This window comes from Leopardus geoffroyi, chromosome B2 (assembly GCF_018350155.1).
Source record: "Leopardus geoffroyi isolate Oge1 chromosome B2, O.geoffroyi_Oge1_pat1.0, whole genome shotgun sequence".
NCBI classification, from domain to species: domain Eukaryota; kingdom Metazoa; phylum Chordata; class Mammalia; order Carnivora; family Felidae; genus Leopardus; species Leopardus geoffroyi.
The window spans coordinates 150,139,619-150,158,003 of NC_059332.1; the positions used below are offsets into that span (position 1 = coordinate 150,139,619).

The 18,385-nt window shown below is 49.0% G+C and overlaps 1 protein-coding gene across 3 annotated transcripts in view; it reads right to left on the reverse strand.

Moving 5' to 3' along the window:
• Positions 1-16,092, reverse strand: part of UNC93A (unc-93 homolog A) — a 39,269-nt gene extending 23,177 nt beyond the window's left edge. Inside the window, exons 1-2 of one of the 3 annotated variants that reach the window (XM_045500281.1) lie at positions 15,845-16,092; positions 4,518-4,655 (exon numbers count right to left, since the gene is read on the reverse strand). In XM_045500281.1, the coding sequence (XP_045356237.1) occupies positions 4,518-4,607 (90 nt within the window). In that variant the 5' untranslated portion in view covers positions 4,608-4,655; positions 15,845-16,092. Of the gene's footprint in view, positions 1-4,517; positions 4,770-11,643; positions 11,929-15,844 lie in introns of those variants that run through there. The other 2 variants (XM_045500279.1, XM_045500280.1) reach the window with 2 other exon arrangements.
• Between the last annotated feature and the right edge of the window lie 2,293 nt (positions 16,093-18,385).

The window sequence follows — 18,385 nt, forward strand, 5'->3', positions numbered from 1 at the left end:
CCTCGGGCTGACTTCTTACTCTGCCTTGTGTCCACCGGTCCAGGACACAAGGACCTTTGCTGCCCGCCCCCCCCGACGTGCTCCCACCTTCCTTGTCCTCGCTTTCCAGAGGGTGCCCATTGTTCCAGCGCAGATCAGGGGTGTCTGAGGGCTCCTGAATAACGTCATCCACGGAGACCTGTGCTCTGATCTGCTGTTGGAATTTTGCCTGACCTCTGGCACACACCACACGCTGACCCACGATGTCACCCCAGCTGACAAGGATACCTTCGAACGCAGGGAAATGTTCCGCTTTTTCCAAATCTCTCCCGATGCCTAGCCCAAAGCAGGGACTTAAACGGGTATTTGCGGATGAATTAAAACGGATGATTAAAACAGCTAGTCCCAAGAGAATTCTGACATCTGGTTGGAAGGTGGAAATTGAGCACTCTGTTCTGCCGTGGGGGTTAGCTGGAAATTTCCATTTATGACTCTGGCTGCTAGGAGTGCGGAGCGAGAGAGCTGGAGGAGCCTGAGGCTTTGTTTCCTTCATACATGCGCGTTAACTCCTCCTGTACGACTGGGCTCGCCTCCTTGGGTGTGAGTGAGAGGCGCGAGGCGTCTCTCTGCGTTGGGACTTCTTCCGACAGCACTGCCGCGAGCCAGCGAAGTGCATAAGGCACTTGTAATCGGATTTGACTGCAAACCACCGAAAAGGAAGACGGATGCCAGAAGCCAAAGTGGAATTTTAAAAGCAAATTTCTTTTCTACGTGAATGGCCACGTTCAAACACCTGTGTTTGCGTGTGTTAGGAGAGCCAGTCGGCAAATACACGTGTGAAGATAAGTACGTGTGCATGTTGAGCTCGAATTGTGCAAGACCTGCCTGCATAAACAATTGGGACATTCGCTCAGCTCATTCAACAAATAGAGTCTTAAACGCTTACCCGCAGAGGCTGTATGCACCTGCTCTAGTGGAAAAAAAGGAAATTTCAGCAGCCGCTGCCCTCCAGGAGTGCACGGTGAACAGGAGCCAAGAGGCATCATTAACAGCAGCCGTCTATTGCAGTGGGGAGTGAGTCCTGCAAGGGAAACTCGGGCCAGCCCAGTGGGGTCAGGAAGACTTTCTAGAAGGAGTGAAGACCAAATGAGATCTGGAGGATGAGGGGGAACCTGGGGAAGGGTGGGAGGTGCCGAGGGCAGGAGATGTGGGGATGCGTGTTCACGGGCCTCATCCTGGGCGGAGAGGCAGCACGGAACATTGCACGATGGCCAGAGCCGTCAAGCTCTTCTGGGAGATGATGCCGGGCAGCCTGCCAAGATAGGTCCCAGCTCAGTACTGGGGAGTAGGGTCGGATCTTTAAGCCCATAGAGAGCCTGAGAAGAGAGTTCAGCTGGAGATTAGCACGCACCCATGACTCTCATTCACAGAACTATCCAGAGTTTGCCCCCTGCGTGTCTGGCCCGTCTTGGTCAGGGGGACTCGGTCATGGAGCGGTGGCTGTGGTCCTGGCATCACGCGGTCACAGGCGTCTGCCTCAGCACCTGTGAGCACCCCACCCAGACTTCAGCTCCAGGGAGCAAGGGAGGGAAAGAGGTGACATCCGAGTGGAGATGTGAACGACTAGCAGATCAGTAGCCACAGGGGTGTGAAGGCTGCAGCTGCTGCAGGGGAAAGGCTGTGTAGACGCGTGCCTGGGTCCCGGGGTGAGTCCAGATCAGGGCTGGGACCCTGGGGATTGGGAATGAAGCCCGCCAGTTGAAAGCCAAAGGAAATGACAGGGACAGACAGGTGCTTCCAGCATCGCGGGGATGCAGTCATGCCTCAGGTCACTTCTGTCCATGTCATTGAATTCTTTTGCTTAAGCCAGTCCTGACCAATGGAGACAGTTATCCCAGTTAAACCATGTTTACATATTCTGGACCAGCAAAGGAGGAGATAAAGCAGTTCGGGCTGGGACAGAGGGTGGGGGAAGTGGGTGGCGGGATGGTGCACAGAGCTGGAGGTCTGGTCCTCTGATGTCTTCCAAGGAAGAGGGCACCTCAGCAATGATCGTGGGTGCTTCTACTCCCAAGACCCCAGGCAGACTGGGGTGGGCCTGGGTGTGCGGGGGGTGGGGGCCACCTGCTCTCTCTGGGTTGTGGCCCCTGTGTTAAGTACACTTCCAAACACAAGCAACTGGGCCTCTGGGTGGCTCAGCCAGTCGAGTGTCCAACTCTTGATCTCGGCTCAGGTCATGATCTCATGATTCACGGGATTGAGTCCACATCTAGCTCTGTGCTGACAGCACAGAGCCTGCTTGGGGTTCTCTCTCTCTCCCTCTCGCTCCGCCCCTTCCCTGCTCCCCCTCTCTCTCTCTCTTTCCTTCTCTCTCTTAAAATAAAATAAAGAGAAGATATTTGCAAGTGACGTATCGGATAAAGGGTTAATATCCAAAAATCTATAAAGAACTAGTCAAACTCAACATCCAGGAAACAAATAATCCAGTGAAGAAATGGGCAGAAGACGTGAAAAGACACTTCTCCAAAGAAGACATCCAGTTGGCCAAGCGACACATGAAAAGATGCTCGACATCACTCATCGTCACGGAAATACAAATCAAAACCACGACGAGATACCACCTCACACCTGTCAGAGTGGCTAACATTAACAACTCAGGAAACAACAGATGCTGGCGAGGATGTGGAGAAACGGGAACCCTCTTGCACTGCTGGTGGGAATGCACACGGGTGTGGCCGCTCTGGAAAACAGTGTGGAGGTTCCTGAAAACATTAAAAATAGAACTACCGTACGACCCAGCAACTGTACTACTAGGTATTTATCCAAAAGATACATGAGTGCTGACTCGAAGGGACACATGCACCCCAATGCTTATAGCAACGCTATCGACAAGAGCCAAAGTATGGAAAGAGCCCAAATGTCCATCAAGTGATGAATGGATAAAGACAACATATACACAATGGAATATTACTCGGTAATCAAAAAGGATGAAATCTTGCCGTTTGCAACAACGTGGATGGAACTAGAGTGTGTTACACTAAGTACAATAAGTCAGAGAAAGACAAACACCATATGATTTCAGTCATATGTAGGAATTTAAGAAACAAAACAGATGAACGCAGGGGAAGGGAAGGAAAGACAAGATAAGAAAGAGAAGGAGGCAAACCATGAGAGACTCTTAAATACGGAGAGCAAACTGAGGGTTGCTGGAGGGGAGGTGGGAGGGGCTGGGGGATGGGCATCGAGGAGGACACCTGCACTGGGTGTTGTATGCAAGGGATGAATGGCTGGGTTCTACTCCCAAAACCAACCCTACACTGTGTATGTATGGTAACTAACTCGGATTTAAAACAAAAACAAAAACAGGTCTCCTACATCAGAACCAAAAATCATTATGGAGCAGAAGCTGCAAAAACAAGAGAAAGGAGCTAGTTACTGAGAGAAACAGACGGCAGGAAATGAGGAAGAGAAGAGCGGGAAACCATCTGACACTTTTCTACCGCTCATGAAACCTACACGTTCCTTCCAATAAACTTTAAAAAGGAAAAAACAACAACAACAAAAGTAACGACCTGGGGAAGATACAGCCAATCTACTTTTAGGCAACTGTGACTCTTGTTACAGCCTTTTAGAGGCTTGAGGAGGAGAGATTGCCATGGGGGTTGGGGTCAAAGCTACGGAGACAACTTTGTCCTAGTTCACTGTTTTGCTTAAAGAAGCTTGGAATCCAGGGCGCCTGGGTGGCTCAGTAGGTTAAGTGTCCAACTTCGGCTCAGGTCATGATCTTGTGGTTTGTGGGCTCACTCCCCATGTCAGGCTGACGGGGGCCGGAGTCTGCTTTGGATTCTGTGTCTCCCTCTCTCTCTGCCCTTCCACTGCTCATGCTCATGCTCTGTCTCTGCCTCTCTCAAAAATAAATAAACATTAAAAAAATTAAAAAAAAAAGAAGCTTGGAATCTCTATGGTCTAGCAAAATAGGATAAATTCATGTTACTACCCCAACCACAAAGCCAAAGGCACGAAGGCACAGAATCCACAATGAGTCATCCTGTGACTCTCCCTTTTTTTTTTTTTTTTTGAGTGTTTTACTTATGTTTGAGAGAACGAGAACGAGCAGGGGAGGGGTAGAGAGAGAGGACAGAGGATCTGAAGCGGGGTCTGAGCTGTCAGCACGGAGCCCGATGCGGGGCTCGAACTCACGAACCCTGAGATCATGACCTGAACTGACGTTGGTTGCTCAACCGACTAAGCCACCCCGCCGCTCCTGTGTGCCTCTCTCTTTTTAACTGTGTCAAAGGCAAATCACATCACGAGCCCAGGACCCACAGTCCTTGTCCAAGGGTCAAACACACACTCACTGTTGTGCAATCCTGTTGGAGTGGGTGGGGCTGCACATTTGTCAGCACATCAAAACCACTGTTTGAGAGGATTTGGGAGTGAATCGGTTAACAAGAAATCCTACATTCCTTGTCTTCTGTGACCCTTCGGATTCTTAGAGGCCAAGAGATGGACGTTTGTTCAGAAGTGTCCTCACTTACCTGCAGACTCTGCAGACCTCCATAGGCCGTAAAGAGAAGCAGAAATCCAAACGAAACCACGAGAACATTCTTCAGGCTGCTTTCCGTCATCCTGATTGAAGACGTCAACCATCAGTGGACACGTAGGTTCGTAGTTCCCTAAAAGAAACCAACGGGGGCACAGGAAAAGCGGTCTGTACCAAGAAGTCACATTCCGTCTCTTGTCGGAGTTAGAGGCACCTAGGCCATTAAGGCTGCTGGGAGTTCATGAGCTTGGTTATCACCGACACCGTGAAACACTAGGGGTGCTGCTATGTATTCACCTTCTCTGCAATCCACAGTAACTACAATCCACAGTAACGGGGCAAAAGATCGGACTTCTATCAGCTTGTACTTGAACTTTCCCCCTATTAACTTCTAGCAGATATAGTCCTTAATGATTTTCACGTTATATATATTATATAACATAATACATGTATAATATGATTACATTACATACATATAGATATATGTATATAATGGTAACTTTCACATTGAAAGAAATTGTCAATGGTGCAGAATATGGATGTACTTGTCTTTTTTTTTTTAATTTTTTTTAATGTTTGTTTAGTTTTGAGACAGAGACAGAGCATGAACGGGGGAGGGTCAGAGAGAGAGAGACACAGAATCCGAAGCAGGTTCCAGGCTCTGAGATGTCAGCACAGAACCCGACGCTGGGCTCGAACTCACGGACCGGAGTTGGACGCGCAACCGACTGAGCCACCCAGGCGCCCCTGAATGTACTTGTCTTAAAGAACAGAGCATAAATGTGAGTTTCAAGATACATAGCTCAACTTCTGAAAAATAGTTAACATGATTGTAAGATCCAAGGGCCAAAGTATTTAAAAAAATTTTTTTAATGTTTATTTATTTTTGAAAGAGAGAGAGAGAGAGAGAGTGAGCAGGGGGAGGGGCAGAGAGGGAGACACAGAATCCAAAGCAGGCTCCAGACTCTGAGCTGTCAGCACAGAGCCTGACATGGGTCTTGAACACACAGACTGTGAGATCATGACCTGAGTCAAAGTCCGACGCTTAACCAACTGAGCCACCCAGGTGCCCCAATTCTTTTTTTAATTTTTGAGGAACCTCCATCCTGTTTTCCAGAGCGGCTACGCCAGTCTGCATTCCCACCAATGCATGAGGGTTCCCCTTTCTCTGAATCCTCGCCCACCCTTGTTTCCAGTGTTGTTAATCTTAACTATCCTAACGGGTGTCAGGTGATATCTCATTGCGGTTTTGATTCACATTTTCTAATGATTCGAGACATGTGTATTTATTCACGTACCTGTTGTCTTTTTGTAGATCTTCTTTGGAGAAGTGGCTATCAGGCCCTTTGCCCATGTTTTAATTGGGCTGTTTATTTGTCTTTTGTCCTTTCTTGCTATTGAGTTTTGTGCATTCTTTATGTATTTTGGATATTAGCCCCTTATCAGATACATGGGTTGCAAATACTTTTCCCATTCCATAGGTCGTCTTTTCACTTTGTTGGTGGTTTCTTCAGCTGAGCAGAAGCTTTTTGTTTGATGAAGTCCCACTTGTTTATTTTTCATTTTGTTGCCTGTGCTGTAGGTGTTGCACCCAGACATTACCACCTAGAGTCATGTCAAGGAGATTTGCTAAGTTTTCTTCTAGGCGTTTCATGACAGCAGGTCTTATATTTAAGTCTTTAACCATGTTGATTGAGTTAATTCTGGATGGAGTAAGATATGGGCCCAGTTTCATTCTTTCCATGTGAATATCCAATTATTCCAGCACCATTTATTGAGAAGACTGTCTTCTTTTCTCTGTTGAGTATTCTTGGCTCCCTTGTCAAACATTGGTTAACTGTATAATGCTTGGGTTTATTTCTGGGCTTCCATTTCTGTTCCATTGGTGTATTCACCTGTTTTTATGCCAGTACCTTACTCTTTTGATGACTACTGCTTTATAATACAGCTTCCAGTCAGGGAGTGATGTTTTCTGCATTGTTCTTAGGATTTATTTGGCTATTTGGGGTCTTTTGTGGTTCCATATAAATTTTAGGAGGTTTTTTCCACCTCTGTAAAAAATGCCATTGGAATCTTGATAGGGATTGCCTTAAATCTATAGAAGGCTTATGGTAGTATTAGCATTTTAACAATATTAATTCTTCTAATCCATGAACATGGGATACTTTTCCATTTATTTGTGTCTTCTTTAATGTCTTTCATCAATGTCTTATAGTTTTCAGAGTACAGATCTTTCACCTCCTTAAATTTATTCTTAAGTATTTTGTTTTTTATGCTATCCCACTTACAAGTGGGATAAATTTCAATTATTTCCTTTTGTGAACATTTGTTCTTGGTGTATAGAAACACTACTGATTTTCATATGCTGATTTTGTATCCTGCAACTTTACTGAATTCATTGATTAGATCTCATGGTTTTTTGGTTGAATCTTTAGGATTTTCTCTATATAAAATAATATCATTTGCAAATAGAGACAATTTTACTTCTTCCCTTTTAATTATGATCCCCTTTATTTCTTTTTCTTGCCTGATTGCTCTAGCTAGGACTTCTATATTATGTTGAATAGAAGTGGTGAGAGCAGGCACTGTTGTCTTCTTGATCTTAGAGGAAAAGTTTTCAAACTTTCACCATTGAGCATGATGTTAGCTATGGGCTTCTTATACATGGTCTTTATGATGTTAAGATATGTTCTTTCTATACCTAGTTTGTTAAGAGTTTTTATTGAGAAAAAAATGTTGAATTTTGCCAAATGCTTTTTCTGCCTCTATTGAAACGATTATATGATTCTTTTTTTTAAATTTTTTTAATGTTTTTTTTAAAATTTATTTTTGAAGGAGAGAGAGAGACAGAGCATGAGCAGGGGAGGAGCAGAGAGAGAGGGAGACACAGAATTTGAAGCAGGCTCCAGGCTCTGAGCTGTCAGCACAGAGCCCGACGCGGGGCTCAAACTCACAAACTGCGAAATCAAGACCTGAGCCAAAGTCGGACGCTCAACCGACTGAGCCACCCAGGTGCTCCAAAATGATTATATGATTCTTTTCTTTCATTCTATTAATGTGATGTATCACAATGATTGATTTTTGTGTGCGAATTATCCTCACATTCCAAGAGGCAAATCCCTTTTGATCATGGTGGACAGTCCTTTTAGTGTGCTGCTGTATTTGGCTTGCTAGTATTTTATTGAGAATTTTGCATCAATATTCATCGAGGATATTGACCTGTAGGCCTTTTGTTTGTTTCTTTGTTTTTCCAGTAGCATCCTTTTTTGGATTTGGTATCAGGATAATGCTGACATCATAAAATGAGTTTAGGAACATCCTCCCCTCTTCATTTTTTTGGAAGAGCTTGAGACGAATTAGCGTTAATTCTTCTCTAAATGTTTGGTAAAATTCACTGATAAAGCCAGTGGTCCTGGGCTTTTCTTCACCGGGAGATTTTTTTATTACTTTGTCAATCTCCTTCCTAGAAATTTGTCTCTTCATATTTTTTATTTCTTCCTTATTTAGTCTTGGTAGTTATATGTTTCTAAAAATTTTTCCATTTTTTTTCTAGGTTGTCCAGTTTGTTGGCATATAGTTGCTCCTCATAGCCTCTTATGGTCCTTTGAATCTATGTGGTATCCACTCTAAAGTTTCCTTTTTCATTTATAATTTAGTTGATTTGGGTCCTTTCTCTTTTGTTTTTGGTTAGGTAAGGATTTGTAAATTTTATCATTTCAAAGAACCAAGTCTTACTTTAGCTAATCTTTTCTATTGTTTTTCTTTCTTTATTTCATTTATTTCTGCTCTAATCTTCATTATTGCCTTTCTTCTTCTAACTTTGTGTTCACTTTTTCCTTAAGGCATAAAGTTCAGTTGTTTATTTGGGATATTTTTTGCTTCTTAATATAGGAATTTATTGCGATAAAACTTCCCTCTTAGAACTGTTTTTCCTGCACCCCACAAGTTCTGATACATTATGTTTCCATTTTTGTTTTTGTCAAAAACCTTTTTTATTTCTCCTTTAATTTCTTCTTTGATCCATTAGTTGTTCAGGGGAGTGTTGTTTAATTTTCACGTGTTTATAAATTTTCCAGTTTTCCTTCTGTTATTGATTTCTGGGTTCATGACATTGTGGTCAGAGAAGATACTTGATATAATTTCAATCATTTAGAATTTGCTAAGACTTGTTTCATGGTCTAACATATAGTTTATTCTAAAAATGGCCCACGTGTACCTGAAATGAACGTGTATTACAATGCTCTGTACATGTCTATTAGGGCCATTTGGTCTACAGTGTTGTTCAAATCTGTTGTTTCCATATTGGTTCTCTGCACGATCTCTCCACTGTTGAGAATGGGGTAGTAAAGTCCTTAACTATTATTGTATTCTTACTGATTTATTCTTTTACCTCTGCTAGTTTTTCCTGTATATATTTAGGGATCGAATGTTGAGTACAGAAATATTTATAATTGTTATATCTTTTTGATGTATTGACCCTTTTATCATCATTTAATAATCTTCTTTGTCTCTTTGTTACCGTTTTTAGTTTAAAGTCTGTTTTGTCCAGCGTAGATATATCTACCCCTGCTTTGTTGTTGTTACCATTTGCTTGAAATGTCTTTTCCATTCCTTCACCCTCAGTCTGTGAGTGTCTTTAAGGCTAACATGAGCCCCTTCTAGACAGCATATTGTTTGATCTTGGTTGTTTATCCATTCAGCTGTTCTATGTCTTTTAATTGGAGAATTCAATCCCTTTATGTTTAAAATAATTATTGATAGGTAAGGACTTACTATTGCCATTTTGTTGTTTCCTGTTTTTCCGTTTTTATTTTTATTTATTTATTTTTTTTGTCTTTGACTGCTGACAATTTAATTACAATTTGTCTCAGTGTAGCCCTAATTGGGCTCAACCTATTTGGACCTCATGGATCTGGATGTCCATTTCTCTCTCCAGGTTTGGGGAGTTCTCAGTCATTGTTACTTTCAATATACTTTCTGTTCCTTTCTCCTTCTCTTCTCCTTCTGGAATTTCCATAATGTGAGTATTGTTTCTTTTTATCGAATTCCCATAGGCTTTCTTCACTCTTTTTCATTCTTTTGTCTCTTTGCTCCTCTGACTGAATAATTTCCGTAGTCCTGTCCTCCAGGTCACTGATTCTTTATTCTGCGTGGCTGAGTCTACGCTTAAAAACTTCTCTTCTGTTGAATTCTTCAGCTCAGTTATTGAATTTTTCAACTCCAGGATTTCATTTGTTTGCTTCGATGGTCGCTATCCCTTGTTGAACTTCTTATTTTGTTTGTGCATTGTTTTCCTAATTTTGTTTAGTTGTCTGTCTGTGTTCTTGCACTTCACTAAACTTCCTTAACAGGATTATTCTGAGTTGTCTGTCCGATGGCTCATAGATCTCCATTTCTTTAGAGTCAGTGATTGGAGCTTTATTGGTTTCCTTTGGTGGTGTCCTACTTACCTGATTTTTCATGATCCTTGATTCACTGCAGTGGTATCTGTGCATTTGAGTAACTGAGCTCTTCTAGATGTTCCAGATTTGCTTTGGCAGGGAGAGTTCTTCACCAGTCAGTTCAGTTTGAGTTTCTGGGTGTGTCCGCTGGTAATGTCCTTGGGCAGATAGGCCCTACTATTACGGTCTATTTTTGGCAAGACAGCTTTTCCAGCTCTGTGGTTGGGAATTGGGGTTGTGCTACTGGCTGAGAACTGTTGAATAGGACTGCTGGTTTGTTTCCCTACCCGAGTGAGGCTGTAGGATGGGCTCCATGTCTGGCTGGACTCTCTGGTCAGATTTACCAGCTGGCCAGGGCTGGGTAATATTCAGTACTAGCTGGGGCTGTGAATTAGCCTCCCTGCCTTGGCAGGGCTGCAGGACCAGGACCTGTACAGCCCATGGTCTGGGGACCTGAATCAGGCCAGAATTCTCTGGTCAGGTGAGGCCCCCGGTTAGCTCTGCAGATGGGGGAAGTCACAGGCTGGACTCTCGGTTCAAGTGCCGCTGTACGTAGGACCATTGAGTGGGCTATTCAGCTTCTCACGTGCTTTGGTCAGGTTCCCTGGCCTGACGGGCTGAAAGCTGTCTTCAGTGATGAGCGGGGCTGTGAATTAGATGGGCAGGGATGCCCAGGAACAACAGGGGAAACAGCTCTAAAGCTGGTAGAGTTCTTTGTCTCTTGACTCAAGCCAACCCGTACCCAAGCTCCCTGGAAGAACAGGGCCCCTAGCTTTGCTCTGCGAACTATCGCCTCTGTCTGCCCCTCTCTCTGCTCTAGCACTGCTGGGTCACATGGCTTCCAGGCGTTGTCACCAACCCTTCTGTCTATACGGGGCTGGAAGACACTCTGCACCGCGGATGGGGCTCTGTCTCAGCCCCTGTGCCCGGACGGGAAGAGGAAAAGACGTTCCAGGTTTCTCTCGGTTTCCCAAACAAGCTGTCTGGTTTGGAGGGGCTGGGACTCGGCTGTGCATTAATTTCCCTGCCGTGTGCCACACGGGAAGCCCCCACATTCAGTGCTGGCTTTTTCTGGGGGCCGTCAGCTCTGCCCGCCCGCCTCTGGGCTCCAGCAGCACTGGGTGCACGGCTTCCGGGACTGGTTGCCAGCCCTTCTGCTCAAACGGGGCCACAAGGCAGCCTCCACGGTGAGCGGGGCTGTGACTCAGCACCTTGCCTGGGCATGGGCGAACTGGGCTCCAGGGCTGGCAGGATCCTCGTCTGAGGATCCGAATCAGGCAGGTCTGCACCCCATCCCGTTCCCCAGGCAGACCGCGCCCCTGACTTTTGCAGTTTTGCTGAGGAACAAAACCTCTCACTGGGATCCCCGCTTGGGCACCGCAAATATGAACTTGGTCTGCCAAGGTCCAAGTGCTGTCACAAGCCCCGCCCCCCTCCTCCCTGACAGTCACACTCCCAGTGGTCGAGCCCTGCACATTCCCCTGCATTCCCCACGGTATGAAATCAGATTAGGGGCTCCCACAAAATGACTCACGTGCCGGGCAGCCTAGCTGTGAGCCCAGGTTCCCTGTTCCCACTGGAGAAACCAGAGGCTCGGGGGAGACCTGTCCTCATGGCGCTGTGCTGGCCTGGGGGAGGGGCAGAGTGGCCAGCGTGTGGCCGTGTGGTCGTCTCTCTTACCCTGTTGCTGCGGGATGGCCTGGTCTCTGAGGTGCAGGCGGTGCCTCGGCCCCACTCCCCTGTTCCGGGATTCTCTCACTGGTGTTGTTCTTCAATAGTCGTGAGTGGCTCTCGGGAGAGGGAGCGAAGTCAGGGACAAGCTCTGTTGCCATCCTAGTGACGACATCCAGAATATCTCCTAAGGGAGGTCCACTAGGACCGTGCCCAGGCCGTGCCTGTGATGAGGACAAGTTTAGAGGGGGCCACAGTGCGTTCCTCATAAGCAGAGGGCCCAGCCTCAGAAATGTGTGCTCACTAATTTACACACTCCTGCAGGGACGAGCATGGGAAATTCCAGAAACACGAAAGCTGTCTTGACTTGTCAGCCAGTTTCAACATTATTAGCAATAATAATAACTGGAACTGTGAACCCGGGCCCCGGGGTGAGCCTCAAATGGCTGACGCCTTTGGGGTCAAAAATACCCATAACCACCTCCTTCTTTAAAATTAACAGGGGCACCCGGGGGGCTCAGTCGGATGAGCGTCCGACTTCGGCTCAGGTCATGATCTTGCAGTTCATGAGTTCGAGCCCCGCGTTGGGCTCTGTGCCGACAGCTCGGAGCCTGGAGCCTGCCGCGGATTCTGTGTCTCCCTCTCTCTCAAAAATAAACATTAAAAAAAATAAAATTAACATCAGCACCTTATCACTTGGAGGAGAAAAAGATGGTTTTGTAGATCTGCTTGAATCCTCAGGATCGCTCACTGGATATTAAGGTGAAAGACTCAGTGCCTGGCACACCGCTGAGACAAAGAATGTTCTAGACTCATGGGGTCTGACAGGCAGGAGATTTTCCCAGCCACTAGGTGCCACTGTTGGGCTAACACTGAGCTCCCCTAATGCTCCCAGGGGGCATCCTAGAAGGTCACACTTTAAATCAGCAAACTTCCAGCTAAGAAGCTAAAGACAGCCTTAATTCTCGGAAGTCTAATCCGGGATCGGCTCTTTTAAAGAAATTACTTCCGGAAGTAAATTAATATCAATTTTCTTGACATTTAAACTTGATACCTTTGTTGATAAAAGCAGCACCATACAAATTCAAATTTGTCGTCATCATTACTTACACTTTCATCTAATAAAGATGAAAAATGCGTATGTAAGGACAGGAGCAAATTATTGCTTGAAGATCGGAATTCTTATACTTTGGAAACAAATGTATTTGGTGGCTCCTTTTTTTTTTTTCCTGGAAGAGCAATTTATACTCTCTGATCTCTGGCTCCAGAAAGCATTCTCTTCATCTCCCAGCCAGGGTTTCAAAGCGTCTGAAGCCTCGAAGGGGCAGGCTGGCCGGTGGGTGAGGCGGGTGCCTGTGAGGAGCACGCTGGTAGGTGGTCCTCTGGAGTGGGCTGGGGTCCTCCTGGGTCCTGTCCTCCCTCGGCTGAGGCCCCTCCTGCTCCTCATCACTTATCAGAGAGCGGAGACCCTGCTCAGGACAAAGTCAGCAGAAGCAGGGCCCGGAGAAGGACCTGAAATATTCCCAACTGTGCTCATGCTCACGGTGTTCCCTCGGAGCCGTGCTGCGATTCTGGGTCCTCCCCGCCCCTGGGGTCCCTCGCACTCATTCCTCCTGAGCCTCAGAGGCCTGACCACGCAGCCCGCATCTTCCACAGGAATCTGCAGAGCCCCTGAGCCGCGGCTTCTGGAAAGGCTAAGCAGTGTCACCTTGTCCCAGAGAGAAAGGCTGGCGGGCCACGCTTAGCGCTCGTGTGCGTGCCTGCCAGCGTCGCGACGCGGAACGAGTCTGAGAGGGGAAACGCCCCACGCCGTCCTCTTGTATTTGGACATATACTTTTAAAGATTGTGTTTAAAGTTTCGTTTTAATTGAAGGAGAGACAGAGAGACAGAGTGCGAGCGGGGGAGGGACAGAGAGAGAGGGAGACACAGAATCCGAAGCAGGCTCCAGGCTCCGAGCTGTCAGCACAGAGCCCGACGCGGGGCTCGAACCCACGAACGGCGAGATCATGACCCAAGCTGAAGTCAGACGCCAAACCGACTGAGACCCCAGGCGCCCCACACTCTCGTATTTGGGAGGGGAAGGGAGGCGCCAGGTTTAGCCCACACGCGTGCGTGCACACGCCCCCACGCCCCTTTTGTTTTCCACGTGCACGCTCCCTTTCCCTCCGATGGGCTTTCTGCTGCCCGAGCTCCAGCACCAACTTCTGCAGTCGTTCAAGCTACTTGCTGGGCCTGCCCTGGGTCGGACACGCCCATAGCACCCAGAATCGTATCTGGACACTGACGGAACACAAGGGCTTTGTTTGCAACGAAGCAAACAGAGAAATCAAACAAGTTCAGGTGGGGTACAGACCGTCCCCCAGTAGAGCAGGTCGTATGACGGGTCGTATGCGGAGGGCGATCACACTCAGCCCCCGCCCCCATCTCCATGAGGGTGACAGAGCGGCTGCCCGGCTCCACCGATGCCCACCCAGAGGGGTCTTCTCCCACAGAGAGTGCCAGCCCCACATCTTGTGAGCCCAGCAGAGCCCGAGACCTTCTGCTTGAACAGGGTCCTGTGAGTAGCTAAGAAAGCTGGGACAGTCAAGGGCCAAATACACCTTCGCCCGTGATCCCCGGGCGAGCGGCAGAGTGGTGGTCATGTTGGAATGTTCTGGGTAGTTTTCAATCCATTATTTGGTCTGCACAGGCAAAGCTTCGGGGATGTAAAACTACCTTGGTAAATCTCCAAGGATAATTTTGTGCCTTTGATCCCACAACACACAAACGTCCATAAAGTTTGAATTATGTCCCCAAAGTCAGCAACGTCACACGTGTGGATTTTACCTAGTTCTGTGCCTCCTTCGCTCCCGTCATTATCGAGGCACACGGCGTCCTGAATCCTGGAGAACGCTGGATGTTTTCCTGGTTTGCCTTTGATGGCAAGGAGCGCGAACGACTCTATTCAGTCGTACCTCGGGAAACCCTTGCGTAAGACCTGTTTTCGCTTTGGCAAGTCGCAGGACCTGTTTGCAAATTGCAGATCATCCAGCGGCTGCTTATCTGGGAACTGCTTGGCTCTCTGGGAAAGATTTGCCAGCAAGATGTGGAAAGGCAGACCGGATGAGAGCGTGCTGTGGCTGAGAACATTTTATAAACCCTTCTACTGAACGTTATTGCTTGGTTTTTGAACAAAAGTAGCACGAGCCCATTTTAATGGAAACAGTCATCTCCATGGGGCTCAGAAACAAAACAAATGAACGGATAAAGAAGAAAGAGACGAATCGAAAAACAGACTCTTGAGCACAGAGGACACCCTGGTCACCGGAGGGGAGGGGTGGGGGAAGGGATCAGTGGTTTGGCGTGTGATGTGTGGATGTCGAATCACTCGCTCCCACACCTGGGTCTAATATCACACGGTGTGTTGACTATACTTCAATGAAAAATGAAGACATTTAATAAGAAAACAGAAACCTCTCGGGCACATGTGCATATGCGTACGTGAGTACCAATATACACACAGGTGCACGCTTTGCACACCCGCATACAATGAGCCTACAAGCAGACTCAGGCCAAACCCTTCTCTGCACAACACAAGTGTGGGCGTAGGGGGTGAACGTGCCCTCTGTTCCATGCACCTGTATACCGTTCCCACATTTTTAGGAAGACCATTTAATGTGAAAAAGCATAAAGATTTTTACTTCGTTATTACTTTTTTTAGAGAAAGGGAACGAGGGTGTGCGAGTGGGGGGAGGGCGGGCAGAGAGTGACTCTCAAGCAGGCTCCGCGCCCAGCACAGAGCCTGACGCGGGGCTCGACCCCACGAACTGTGGGATCAGAACCTGAGCTGAAATCGAGAGTCAGGCGCTCGGCTGACTGAGCCACCCAGGCCCCCTGAGAGTAAACATTTTTAAAGGAAAATATATTTATAGAAAGGGTTTTGTGACAAAGAACTCTGAACATTAAACTGAAACTCAGAATTATTTCTAGGCCTCTGACTTCTTCAGCACCCTCTCTGAGGCGTTCTCCCGCCTCCCCGGCCCCCGAAGCCAATGCAAACAGGTTGTCCAAGTAGCTGCCACCAGAAACCGCTAGCCCTGCTCACAGCTTCCTGTGCTTCCAGACGGAGCCTCACCGCCACCCCCCGCCCCTGCACGAGGCGCGGGCGTCCCTCGGAAGCGTGGCGGAACCCCACTGCCACCCTGCTGCCCGTGACTGCCTCATCCCCACCTGCTTCCACATGGGGTCGGCAGCTCCTCGAGGCCCGGCCTGTCTGGGACGAGCCGGAGAGAAGCAGGACGTGTGCTTGAGCCCCTGGAGGCGGCCTGGCCGACAGCTGTGCACACGGCTCCCTGCGGACATTCCCTCCAGGGCCGCGGGGACACATGCGGTGCTGCGGCCTGAGACCCCTGGCTAGGCCCGCTCGCCGTGGTGGCCACACGCTGGGCCCTGCTCTCTGCCCCCGAGGATCAGCTGTCCCCCCCCCCCCCCCCCCCGTCCTGTCTGGGAGGCAGCCACGCACCTGTGGCGGGGCCGTGGGACCAGAGGCCGTGACACGGTGGGGAGGCACAGAGAAATCAGGCTGATGACGTGTCCGGGAACCGGGGGATCGTGACTCACAGGTGAGCAAGGGCTCTGCGCTCACAGCGCACGACCTGCGGGGCAACTCGGCCCTTGGGGGCCACGGTCACGCCACCGGGGCCCCGTGTGCCGCGTTCCCAAGGCAGGGCGCCCAGCCGGTGTGAACCTGGAGCCTTCCACACAGATGTCTCCCTGAGGGTCCTTCGCCAGCCGGGAGTCAGCAGCGCACCTGCTGTGTCGGCCGAGCTTCCGAACCCCACGCGGGCCTGCCCCTCACCTCACGACCGGATTTCCTCGGGAAAACGGGCTGTGCGTGGGTTCTGCGAGCCAAGTCGCGTCTTTCCAAGTCATCGCCGATAGTCTGTGTTTTCTAACACCACGTGTGAGTGATGGCACGGTCCTTACTGCGTTCCCGGTGGCCGTGGCTCGAGCTCCGTTTTGCGAAGCGGGATGGGAGCGGGGACCGAGGGAGGAAGGTCACATTCGTAGCCTTCGGACTAGTTTCTTGGCCGGGTCTTTCCACTCGTGGCCCCGATGCTTCAAGCAGCGTCCACACGGCACCCTCCCCGCTGAGTCCACACCGCGGGTGTTTACCGTGCTCGACCCCCGTCTCAGCAGCACTCGGCGCTGTTCTCAGGGTCTGTGGCAGAAAACGAGGCTTACGATTTAAAAATAAACACACAGATGGGGCGCCTGGGTGGCTCGGGCCGTTAAGCTCCGACTCTTACTTTCAGCTCAGGTCGTGACCTCACGGTTGGTGAGTCCGAGCCCCGAGTCGGGCTCTGAGTTGACAGCAAGGAGCCTGTTGGGATTCTCTCTGTCCGCGCCACCCCCCCCTCCCCCGCTCCTCCCCTGCTCCTGCTAGCTCTTCCTCTCAAAAATAAGTAAGCGTTAAAAAGTAATAAAAATGAATAAAAATACACACACAGAGAAGGCTTTTCCTGCTGCAGTCGACAGTGGTCGGCGTTTGGAAGTGTCTGTGTGTGTCCCTCCAGCCGCACTCGCGGCTCTGGTGTCTGCAGAGGCTGAGCTGTGCTGCGCAGGGCGGCCGGGAGGGGAGGCTGGGAGGCCCCACGGCCCGCTGTCCGTCCGCAGCCAGGCGTCCTGGGGTCTCACCGGCGCTCTGTCCTGTGTTTCGTGCTCGGCGTTCGGTAAACATTTTTGGATTTAGAACGCAGACTCCACCAGGGTAAGGGACTATCTGACTTGTGACTACAACTCTCCCGGAAGGGATCCGACATTCTGTGAGATTCTCTATAAAACCACCGACCGATGTGGCCCGGTGTCTGGAACAGCCAACTCACTGTTGAAATATCCGGGAATTAGCACACTTTGGCATCCTAAGTGATGCCCGACGTGGCGTCTTGGAAGTTCTTCCCTTTTATGACACTTTCGACAAAGAAGCAGCTCAAATGTCTCTTTCGTCATTATGAGGGGGTCGCCAATACCCGGCCTCTTGTCTTTCAGACCCACTACTAACGAACGAAAGTTGAGATGGATGGGTGTGCCTGTGTACGTATTTGCGTTTGTGTGTGTATATCCATGTGTATGTGTGCCTGTGTGTGTGTGTGTGTGTGCATGTGCATATGTGTGCATATATGTGCATATGCGTGTGTGTTTATGCATATAGACGTGTATGTGTGCGTGCACAGGCCCCTGCAGGTGTGTGCGTGTGGCCTCAGTGTTTGCCCTGTTCCTTTCTAGCTGGTAGGCAAGGAGGAAGCGAGGGCACGAGCCCATTTCAGGGCTGGGCTTATCGCAAAGATAAGGTGTTCTGGACACACTCCCAACCCCCCCGGGGCTCCTACCGCCTCACCTGCCTTCACTCTCTTCTACGGGTCCACACGTCTGCCTGGGACTCGGGAAGCAAGGGGATCTTACCGTCGGCCTCACTGTCTTTTGTGGGGGATGTTGTTTTCCACTGACGACACTGAACTTTTCCTGATGGGAGCACAGCGCCGGTTACAAAATCCCCCCCCTTCTCCTTTTGCGCCCCAGGAGAGGACTCGTGTGAGGGACACAGATGAGACCGCGGTCCACACTTTCTCATGACCTCCGTGGCGCTCATGGATGACCCGTCGTGCACCTGTGCCGAGGCCGACCCGGCCACCCGGCTGCCCCCCCCCGGGCTCATGGCTGAGCCGCTGCGCCTGAGGCTGCCTGGCTCCCTGGACCCGGCCGGGAGCACAG